Source organism: Salmo salar, chromosome ssa16 (assembly GCF_905237065.1).
Source record: "Salmo salar chromosome ssa16, Ssal_v3.1, whole genome shotgun sequence".
Lineage (NCBI taxonomy): Eukaryota > Metazoa > Chordata > Actinopteri > Salmoniformes > Salmonidae > Salmo > Salmo salar.
The window spans coordinates 88150771-88162805 of NC_059457.1; the positions used below are offsets into that span (position 1 = coordinate 88150771).

General features: G+C 41.4%; 1 protein-coding gene across 1 annotated transcript; it reads left to right on the forward strand.

The window, feature by feature from the left end:
• Positions 1-4060: 4060 nt before the first annotated feature.
• LOC106575351 (zinc finger protein 239-like) lies at positions 4061-11092 on the forward strand. The gene is made up of 3 exons (XM_045696784.1): positions 4061-4387; positions 8419-8667; positions 9279-11092. The coding sequence occupies exons 2-3, from the start codon at positions 8565-8567 to the stop codon at positions 10196-10198; spliced, it is 1023 nt and encodes a 340-aa protein (XP_045552740.1). The 5' UTR covers positions 4061-4387; positions 8419-8564; the 3' UTR covers positions 10199-11092.
• The last annotated feature ends 943 nt before the right edge of the window (positions 11093-12035 follow it).

Here is a 12035-nt window from a genome sequence, read left to right on the forward strand (position 1 = left end):
ACCTGTGCAATGTTGTGCGCAATTATTCCAACTTCATGACACTTATTTGGAGTCTGTGGCAAGTGGTTTGAAAGCGCGAATATCCGACCTGAAACTGGCTTTGCCTCGGTCTCCATAAGTAGGGTTTTCAGCTGTTACATTTGCCCATATTTGGCTCTGTGTAAACTACAATTCCGACGCTGTGTTTTAACGTTGAGAAACGTAAATAATCATCGCTTTCGAAACATATGCTGATATGCCCCTTATCTTTCATGTCAACGAGAACTAATGTTTCAAACAGACGGGTGGGTACCTATGTCTTCCGTTAACAAGAGCTGTAACATGGCGATAGGACCGTGTGGGAACACTAACCCTATAAAGGTGTGTAGTAACTTAACCTTGTTTTTTGAAAATGATATTTCGCTGATATGAAAGATACGTTTCTTATGTTTCCAAACAAGTACTGCAAGCGATGCGTGTTAATCTTTAGACTAGTTTTGGGGTCTCTTAAAACTCCCCTGGTCAGAAGATACTATCGTCAATAAGCACTAAAGCAGTTAACGTCTACGAATGGGGTAGCGGTGCAGGAGAGAGAGACAATTTCACAGTTGCACTACTGTTTTGAAGCTGAATGTAATGTTTATCAGTGTCTACATGTGTACTAATATTCAGACACGTTGTTTCTATCTTTATCTATAATTGTTACTATGGCGTGAATAAGGAAATACAATTGGTAGTGGTGTAAATTAATAAAGTAAAAATACAACATTTTTTATGTAAATTGCATGTTATAGAAAGGTCCAGACACCATTTTTGTGATTTCACATGTTTAAGAAAAATGTACCCCAAAGAGCAAATCACTTCTTCATCGTCGTTATGTAGTATGGAGGTCCTGAAAAAACGTGAACAAAATGTAATAAAACACCCCAAGATGTCCTTTTAGAAATGGCTCTCAGTATAATGATGTTGTACATATGAAGTTGTTTCATTACGAACTTTACCTGCAAGGTTATATTCCATTTTCTGCGACTCGGGCCGTCTCGAGCGATTCCATTTTCCATGTAGCCTGCTGCTACAGGTAACTGCAGAAATAAAGGAAACCACAACATATAGTGTATTTTTAAGTACGCGGAGGACATGGCTCTGGTAGGACACTTTAATAATAATAAAAAAGATGCTACGTCAGATGTGGACAGCAATTTTAAACAGACCAACAACCTTCAAGAATGGTGTTTGTCAACGTCCTCCATATCAATGTGGAAAAGACAAAGGAGCTGATCATCAATGGCAACAACTTGCCAATGTCCCAACCACTCTCTCTGAACGACCAACCAGTGGAGGTGGTTGAGTGTTTTAAATACCTAGGGGGACACATTGATAACACGCTGAGTTTTACAGAGAATGCAGACTGTGTTTTTAAATTAGCAAGCTAACGCCTGTTCTTAATCAGGAAATTAAAGGGGTTTGGGGTCAGCCAGGATGTTCTGGAGAGGGTGTACTCACGTTCAATATGACAGTCTGGTATGGTAATCTGAGTTGGTGGAGAGCATCCTCACGTTCAATATGACAGTCTGGTATGGTAATCTGAGTTGGTGGAGAGCATCCTCACGTTCAATATGACAGTCTGGTATGGTAATCTGAGTTGGTGGAGAGCATCCTCACGTTCAATATGACAGTCTGGTATGGTAATCTGAGTTGGTGGAGAGCATCCTCACGTTCAATATGACAGTCTGGTATGGTAATCTGAGTTGGTGGAGAGCATCCTCACGTTCAATATGACAGTCTGGTATGGTAATCTGAGTTGGTGGAGAGCATCCTCACGTTCAATATGACAGTCTGGTATGGTAATCTGAGTTGGTGGAGAGCATCCTCACGTTCAATATGACAGTCTGGTATGGTAATCTGAGTTGGTGGAGAGCATCCTCACGTTCAATATGACAGTCTGGTATGGTAATCTGAGCTGGTAGAGAGCATCCTCACGTTCAATATGACAGTCTGGTATGGTAATTTGAGCGTGAGGAGCAAAAGCAAATTGACCAGAATATTAAACACAGCCAGCAAAGCAATTGGTCGACCACAGGCACATTTGAGCAGTCTGTTCCACAATGCAACCAAAAAGAAGGCACTGGCTGTCGCTGGCGACCCCTCCCACCGTCTACACCCGCAGTTCGAGAGGTTTCCCTTCTGTCCGGCGCTTCAGAATGCCCATCGCCAAAAATAACGTGTTCAAGAAGAACGTGTTCAAACATTCATTCGTTCGTTGTGTAACCGATGTGAAACGGCTAGCTAGTTAGCGGGGTGCGCGCTAATAGCGTTTCAATTGGTGACGTCACTCGCTCTGAGACCTTGAAGTAGTTGTTTCCCTTCATCTGCAAGAGCCGCGGCTTCGTGGGAGGCAGTTGTAGATGTGTGCAGAGGGTCCCTGGTTCGAGCCCAGGTAGGGGCGAGGAGAGGGACGGAAGCAATACTGTTACGCTTGTGCTGTTGGACTACTAAATGCAAAGTTAATGTATCGGTATATGTACTTATCTGTCTAGTGCAGTTGGAACAAGTAGTCCTTGTGAGTGAATGTATGTCCTCTAAGTTGTTATTGTATGCAACATGAAGGACTGACTGGTTTAAATGTGATGTGAGAGTGTATGTGATTATTTTAATGAAGGTGATGCCAAAGAAAAATTGGACAATAAAGTTTTATTCTATTCTAATAGTGTGTTGGGCCACCACGAGCCACCAGAACAGCTTCAATGCGCCGTGGCATAGATTCTACAAGTGTCTGGAACTTCCTGTGTGGAAGCACAATATACGTTTAATATACTTTGTATCCCTCATTTACTCAAAGTGTTTCATTTATTTTGGAAGTTAAATGTGAAATGGACTGTGTTATTGCTCGAGTCGCAACAAAATTGAATAAAACGTTGCGGACAAAGTTCGGGAATGACACAATGTGTACAACATCTGACGACCTCCATCACTATACTGAGAGCTTTTCCGTTTTCTAAAAGGATGTATTTGGGTGTTTTTTTGTGCGGGGGGGGGCATACTGCTAAACAAGGACGAGGAAGTGATTCGCTGGTTGGGGTAAGGTTCTCAAAAACATGTGAAATCACAAAAAGTGTTTGAACCCTTTTATAAAATGTAATTTACATCAAAAATAGTGATATAGGACACTTATCCTTTAATGGGAGGGAGACTAGGCATGGTTATAACATGTCTCAGAGATTGTTTGAGCTACTTCATTCAAAATGTGATAGGAACAACTGTCTGCTACAAATTAGTATTGATATTATATCACTAAATCAAACAGGCAAGGTGTGACTGAGTTGTTGTAAAACAGGAAACTTCTCCTTTAAGTCGTTTTTGGGGTATCAGTACATTACTATTTTCTGGCAACTTTTACTCCACTACATTCCTAAAGAATATATGTACTTTTTACTCCCATACATTTTCCCTGACACCCAAATTTACTCGTTACATTACAAATGGTCAGGCAGGACAGCAATATGGCCCAATTAACACGTTGTCATCCCTACTGCCTCTGATCTGGCGGGCTCACCAAACACAAATACTACATTTGTAAATTATGCCTGTGTTGGAATGTGCCCCTGGCTATCTGTAAATAAAAATGAAATAAATAAAAGAAAAAGAAAAAACTGGAAAATCCTGCCATCTGGTTTGCTTAAAGATGCGCTATGCAAAAATTCCTCAATATCCTGGTTGCTTGTTTTGCCACAAACTGAACATTTTGCAATCATTGTGTAGAGAATCATTGTACCATCTAAACTGCTGTGAATTATATTTTCCATAACCAACTGGGTTATCTGGAGTGATCAGAGAGTAGACTAAAGAAGTGAAGTAGACAAACTGCCAGTGAAGAAGTTCTATGAAATTAGTATTTGTAGTTACTAGGCTTGAGCGTAATTCCGTATATACCAGAATACTTGGAAAAAGCCACAGCATGTTTTTTCAATACCGTTGAAACTACTTTCTACCTGCAGTTAACTTGTGCAATACGTTAGGAGACAAATAACATTGCGTGCTTATTTGCGTCTGTCACATTATTATGTAGTTTACGGTAGTCCCCCTGTTTGATGACAAGCAGACAACGAGAAGAGACCTGAGGGTGCCCGCAAGATGGCGGTCAGTCAGTGCAGATATTTATTTTAGTAGCTGAAGGAATTATTGGATTTCCTCACCCAAACGAGTCGTAAAACAACATTGAATAAAACGTTGCGGATAATGTGCAGAACGACACAATTTCATGTGTACAACATCCAAAGACCTACATCACTATCCTGAGAGCTTTGCCGTTTCTAAAAGGACGTATTGCGTGTTTTTGGAGCATTTCTTTGTTTTTTGTGGGGCCCTCCATACTGCTGAACAAGGATGAGGCAGCGATTTGCTGGTTGGGGTAAGGTTCTCATATGTGAAATCACAAAAAACTGTCTGGAACCTTCTATCATTTTTTTTATTTACATAAAAATTTGATTTGTTGTAGGGGATGGTTGTAACACTTACATTTTTTGTCAACGTCTCATTATTTTGAGCTAGTACATTCAATGTGAATAGGAACGTCTGTCTGCTACAAATTGGTATTGGTTTTATCTCTCTAAATCAACCCTGATGCTTGCAGCCATTACTTAGCTTCAATTTTAGCTACATGTTAACTTTAGCATTGTTAACTTGCATCAAATGTATATTTTTTTAACCTTTATTTAACTAGGTAAGTCAGTTAAGAACAAATTCTTATTTTCAATGCCGGCCTAGGAACAGTGGTTTAGCCGGGTGGGTATAATTTGTGGAACGTTCCAACAGGAATCTGTTCCAAAAAACGTAAAGTAAAAGGTTGCCAACCAACAATGCATACAAAGTAGCAACGCATACACACCGAATAGGCACGTAGCTTATTCTTAATGTTTGTCCATAGGCAAACAGACATGTGAGGACAGACATTTTTCGGAATAAACGTGATGACTGAAAAACGCAATGAAATAGACCACTCCCTACCCGGTATCTTATTCTGCCGCTATACAACTTTGTATGCGTTGTTTTTTGGAAACCTTGTTATTTACGAAGTTTTTGGAATAGATTCCTGTTGGAACGTTCCACAAATTATACCCACCCGGTTTAACCTCCTTGTTCAGGGGCAGAACGACAGATTTTTACCTTGTCAGCTCGGGGATTAGATCTTGCAACCTTTCGGTTACTAGTCCAACGCTCTAACCGCTAGGCTACTTGCCGCCCCATATCTACACACTGGTTATAAACCTGAAATAAGTTTGGTGAATCTAACTACAAAGCAGGTGATGCCATCACAAAAACAAATTTGGCCCCCAAAAATGTCTTTCTTACTTCAAACTCAGATTTTGTTTTTCAATAAAATCTGCAGAGTTTCACAGGGTCTTGCTTCTTCACACGAGGACCAAACTGAGCATGTGCACAGTGAGTCACATGATTTTAGCTTGTTCCTGATTGGCGATATTAAGTGTTACAACTATCCTGTGTTACAACCATCCCCTAAAATAGGAAACTTATCCTTTAAGTAAACTCAGCAAAAAAAGAAACATCCTCTCACTGTCAACTGCGTTTATTTTCAGCAAACTTAACATGTGTAAATATTTGTATGACCATGACAAGATTCAACAACTGAGACAAACTGAACAAGTTCCACAGACATGTGATGAACAGAAATGGAATAATGTGTCCCTGAACAAAGGGGGGTCCAAAAGTAACAGTCAGTATCTGGTGTGGCCACCAGCTGCATTAAGTACTACAGCGCATCTCCTCCTCATGGACTGCACCAGATTTGCCAGTTCTTGCTGTGAGATGTTACCCCACTCTTCCACCAAGGCACCTGCAAGTTCCCGGACATTTCTGGGGGGAATGGCCCTAGCCCTCACCCTCCGATCCAACAGGTCCCAGATGTGCTCAATGGGATTGAGATCCGGGCTCTTCGCTGGCCATGGTAGAACACTGACATTCTTGTCTTGCAGGAAATCACGCACAGAATGAGCAGTATGGCTGGTGGCATTGTCATGCTGGAGGGTCATGTCAGGATGAGCCTGCAGGAAGGGTACCACATGAGGGAGGAGGATGTCTTTCCTGTAACGCACAGCATTGAGATTGGCTGCAATGTCAACAAGCTCAGTCCGATGATGCTGTGACACACAGCCCCAGACCATGACGGACCCTCCACCTCCAAATGGATCCCGCTCCAGAGTACAGGCCTCGGTGTAACGCTCATTCCTTCGACGATAAACGCGAATCCGACCATCACCCCTGGTGAGACAAAACAGGGAAGAGCACTTTTTGCCAGTCCTGCCTGGTACAGCGACGGTGGGTTTGTGCCCATAGGCGACGTTGTTGCCGGTGATGTAAGGCAGGTCCTCACCAGACAACAGGCCTACAAGCCCTCAGTCCAGCCTCTCTCAGCCTATTGCGGACAGACTGAGCACTGATGGAGGGATTGTGCGTTCCTGGTGTAACTCGGGCAGTTGTTGTTGCCATCCTGTACCTGTCCTGCAGGTGTGATGTTCGGATGTACCGATCCTGTGCAGGTGTTGTTACACGTGGTCTGCCACTGTGAAGATGATCAGCTGTCCATCCTGTCTCCCTGTAGCGCTGTCTTAGGCATCTCACAGTACGGGCATTGCAATTTATTGCCCTGGCCACATCTGCAGTCCTCATGTCTCCTTGCAGCATGCCTCCTTGCAGCATGCCTAATGCATGTTCACACAAATGAGCAGGGACCCTGCTCATCTTTCTTTTGGTGTTTTTCAGAGTCAGTAGAAAGGCCTCTTTAGTGTCCTAAGTTTTCATAACTGTGACCTTAATTGCCTACCGTATGTAAGTTGTTAGTGTCTTAACGACTGTTCCACAGGTGCATGTTCATTAATTGTTTATGGTTCATTGATAAAGCATGGGCAACAGTGTTTAAGCCCTTTACAATGAAGATCTGTGAAGTTATTTGGACTTTTATGAATTATCTTTGAAAGACAGGGTCTTGAAAAAGAGGCGTTTTCTTTTTTGTTGTTGCTGAGTTTAGTTTACTATTGATATTTCCTGGCAACTTTTACTCCACTACATTCCTAAAGAATATATGTACTTTTTGCTCCCATACATTTTCACTGACTCCCAAAAGTACCTGTTACATTTCGAATGCTCAGGCAGGAGAGCAATATGGCCCAATTCACGCGTTGTCATCCCTACTGCCTCTGATCTGTCAGACTCACTAAATGCAAATATTGCGTTTGTAAATGATGCCTGAGTGTGCCCCTGGCCGTCCATAAATAAATAAAAACAGTCTGGTTTGCTTAAAGATGCGTTATGCAGAAATCCCGCTTCCATTTCCTGTTTGCATGAATTTGAATAATACGGATTTCAGTTTGTGACAAACCAAGCGGTGTGGAGAATCATTGTACCATCTAAACTGCTGTGAAATAACTTTTCCATAACCACAAATATTGTACAGTGTATTCGGAAAGTGTTCAGACCCCTTTACTTTTTCCACATTTTATTACGTTACAGCCGTATTCTAAAATGGATTAAATAGTTTTTCCCCCTCATCAATCTACACACAATACTCCATAATGACAAGGTAAAAACTGAAATACCACATTTACATAAGTATTCAGACCCTTTCCTCAGTACTTTGTTGAAGTACCTTTGGCAGCGATTACAGCCATGATTCTTCTTTCGTATGACGCTACAAGCTTGGCACACTTGTATTTGGGGAGTTTCTCCCATCTCCACAGAGGAACTCTGGAACTCTGTCAGAGTGAATACTTATGTAAAATGTTAGTTTGTTTTTAATACATTTGCAAAAAATTTTAAACCTATTTTCGCTTTTTATTATTTGGTATTGTGTGTAGATTGATGAGGAAAACATTTGATTTAATCCATTTTCAAATAAGGCTGTAGCGTAACAATGTGGGAAAAGTCAATGGGTCTGAATTCTTTCCAAATGCGCGGTAGTTATCCTCTATTCAGGTGTACAAAACAAAAAGTAAAAGACGACAACTAAACTAAGGAATGGGAAGCATAGAAATATCACACAGAACAGATCTACCGGTTCTTAAACAGTTGAGTACTTTTTTCCAGCACTAACCATTGGTTGTGAGTGAAATAATACAGTGAAGACAAGGTTATTCAGGAAAATAGTACATAGTGCTGCCTAAAACATACTGCAACCTTGTACTAAATGGTTTTTGAGTCATTTATATGAATTTAGGAAATCTACTATAGGTTAAGTGCACTTACGTTGTGTAATTTAAGGTATGTGTGTCTGATGTGAATTCAGGTTTTGTTTTCAATGTTTAGCTACCTGATCTGTTGAAATTAGATAATTGAACAAGAAAAAAATTGAAAATATTTTTAGAGAATAAAGAAAGCGCCAGAACTTTCAAGACTAACTTTTGTGTCGGTTTGTCTTTATTACTACAGGCCGACTCTGATTAAGTCTGAGGCCGGTAACATCAACAGTCAGGACAAACCCAGCCTGCCTGTCTCCTTCCACACTGAGTCCAAACCTACAGTCACTGGGTCCTTATTGTGACAGTGGAGCCCAGTTTGCACTGCAGGATCCAGAGATGGCATCAGTGAAGCTGGAAGACTGCAGTCAAACACTAGAGCTGAGTGTCAACATTAAAGATGAAGAAGAGGAGGAGAAGATTGGGAAATCTGTTAATCATGGTAACAGCAGGTTCTATCTATCTATAAGTTATCTTAAGTTAGACCTCCATAAGTTATGACCCAGTCTACTGCCTGGTTGAATTCTGTAATTCTGACATCACACATCCCTGAGAAACTCCAGACTGCACAACAAAGTTTGTTTTTCATTCCAACTTCCCACTGTACATGAAAAGTTGCTGTAGAACTGTTTCATGATGAACAGTTTCAATGAGAAGGTAGATGTTATTTCATGCTACTGACACTTGCATGGTTTGATACCAGTTTTGTCACCGTTTAAAAAAAAAAAAAAATGCAATTCCAGTTAATTGAACACTGAATTGACAGTTATTGTCAATCCTTTGAAAAGAGGAACATTCGGAATTGGAATTTGGTTTACTTTCTGAATTGACTCGAATAGAAATGGAATTCACCCAACCCTGGTGGTTGCTAACTTGTGATAGTGAGTGGAGGATGATATGGCTCCTAATTTTCACTCCTTTTGCCCCTTTTTGCCTTCAACTCTTATCCACTTTTAGAATTAGTTTTATTCCCTTTTGTATTGAACAGCCTACTGATATGAAGTCATGTATATCACACAAACTGACTGACTTCTTCTGATGGTGTTCACACAGGAGATCATGTTGAGACATTCTCTACATCCAGAGAGACACAGCAGGAAGATGACAGAACGAAGAGGTCTCACCACTGCCCACATTGTGGGGAGATTTTCCCAATTCTATCAAAACTAGAAATGCACCTAAAAATACACACAGGAGATAATCTGTATTCCTGTACTGACTGTGGAAAAAGCTTCAAAACATCAAGGTCTCTGACAGTTCATCAGAGAACACACACAGGAGAGACGCCTTACTCCTGCTCCGAATGTGGAAAAAGTTTCTCTCAACAGAGCAATTTAAAAACACACCAACGTATACATAAAGGAGAGAAGCCTTACTCCTGCTCTGACTGTGGGGTCAGTTTCTCCGGATTGGATACCTTAAAAACACACAAACGTATACATACAGGAGAGAAGCCATATTCATGCTCTGACTGCGGGAAGACATTTTCTCAACTGGTCCATTTAAATGCACACCAACGTATACATACAGGAGAGAAGCCTTACTCCTGCTCTGACTGTGGAAAGAGTTTCTCTCAACAGAGCAGCTTAAAATCACACTACCGTATACATACAGGAGAGAAGCCTTACTCCTGCTCTGACTGTGGGAAGTGCTTCACAACATCATCTGCAATAAATGTTCATCAGAGAACACACACAGGAGAGAAGCCTTACTTCTGCTCAGACTGTGGAAGGAGTTTTTCCCGATTGAATACCTTAAACTGTCACCAGCTAATACATACAGGACAGAAGCCTTACTTCTGCTCTGACTGTGGGAAGAATTTCTCTCTACAGAGCAGCTTAAAATCACACCAACCTATACATACAGGAGAGAAGCCTTACTCTTGCTCTGACTGTGGAAAGAGTTTCTCTCGCCAGGGCAGCTTAAAATCACACCAACGGATACACACGAGAGAAGCCTTATTCCTGTGCTGACTGCAGGAAATGCTTCAAAACATTAGCTGAGCTGAAAGTTCACCAGATAACACACACAGGAGAGAAGCCTTACTCCTACTATGACTGTGGAAAGAGTTTCTCTTGACAGGGCAACTTAAAATCACACCAATGGATACACACAAGAGAGAAGCCTTTTTCAGAATAAAACTTTACATTTTGGGTGGATTGACAATGGACCCTAGTTTTAAACTATCCTCCTTTTTAAATGAAGTCATACAGAGTTGGCTACAATGTCATCCTCCAGAAAAGGCAGATCTAATATTACAGCAAATAATATGGCTAAACTCCAATGTACTGATAGATTTTTAAAAACTATTTTCTTGTAAGAAATGTGTATAATATGTTTGAAGGACATTGTAAACAAGAACAGTCAAATGATGTCACACAACTAACAACAGCGTATGGAGGTGTATACACAATACAAATTGGAAGAGTCAATTACTTAAGAAATTAAACAATTTGTCTAGTTTTCTCCCATTTAAAAATCAGAAATGGCTAAAAATTATTAGTATAAATTGAAAAATGTATCAGTTTCACTTAGTCAAAATGTTTGACAGCAATACGGTATAAAATGCAAGCAATTTGGAAACAGGTTTTTGAGGTCCCAATACTTTGGCATCGGGTCTATGAACTTAAACTATTGACACTGCAGTCCCATTCGCTTCGATATAAGCTATTATACAACATACTTGTTACAAAAAGAATGCTCAATATATGGGGCATAGAACAGTCAGCCCTGTGCAGACTCTGCCACGAGGAAACAGAATCAATAGAACAGTCAGCCCTGTGCAGACTCTGCCACGAGGAAACAGAATCAATAGAACAGTCAGCCCTGTGCAGACTCTGCCACGAGGAAACAGAATCAATAGAACAGTCAGCCCTGTGCAGACTCTGCCACGAGGAAACAGAATCAATAGAACAGTCAGCCCTGTGCAGACTCTGCCACGAGGAAACAGAATCAATAGAACAGTCAGCCCTGTGCAGACTCTGCCATGAGGAAACAGAATCAATAGAACAGTCAGCCCTGTGCAGACTCTGCCACGAGGAAACAGAATCAATAGAACAGTCAGCCCTGTGCAGACTCTGCCACGAGGAAACAGAATCAATAGAACAGTCAGCCCTGTGCAGACTCTGCCACGAGGAAACAGAATCAATAGAACAGTCAGCCCTGTGCAGACTCTGCCACGAGGAAACAGAATCAATAGGACAGTCAGCCCTGTGCAGACTCTGCTACGAGGAAACAGAATCAATAGAACAGTCAGCCCTGTGCAGACTCTGCCACGAGGAAACAGAATCAATAGGACAGTCAGCCCTGTGCAGACTCTGCTACGAGGAAACAGAATCAATAGGACAGTCAGCCCTGTGCAGACTCTGCCACGAGGAAACAGAATCAATAGGACAGTCAGCCCTGTGCAGACTCTGCCACAAGGAAACAGAATCAATAGGACATATTTTCTGGTACTGTCCATCGGTGGCTCGCTTTTGGAGTCAGGTCCAGGAATGGTTGTGGCGTCATATTATCAGGGTTAAGATGGACTTGCAAACTGTATTGTTAAGGGATCTGAAAAACCACGATCAGTCAGTGGGTAATATCATTATACTCTGGGGTAAAGTATTTATTTTTAGGGCGATATGGTAGAAATGTTACGAATAGGGATGTTCAGGACCCTCGGGTGACATCACAGTAATATGGAGACATGTATTGCCAAGTGAAATGGCACAACGCCAATATACTGGAAAAAGTGAGTTAATCTGTGGACATCGGAGCGTTGGAGTTCAGATCAGAATGAATGGTGGGTTGGCCGCTGTGGGTGGA

Bases quoted from the DNA above. Each gene is read 5' to 3' on its own strand.
- LOC106575351 (XM_045696784.1), top strand. From the start codon at position 8,565: ATGGCATCAGTGAAGCTGGAAGACTGCAGTCAAACACTAGAGCTGAGT. The intron at 8,668-9,278 runs GTAACAGCAGGT...GTGTTCACACAG, and splicing joins TGGGAAATCTGTTAATCATG to GAGATCATGTTGAGACATTC.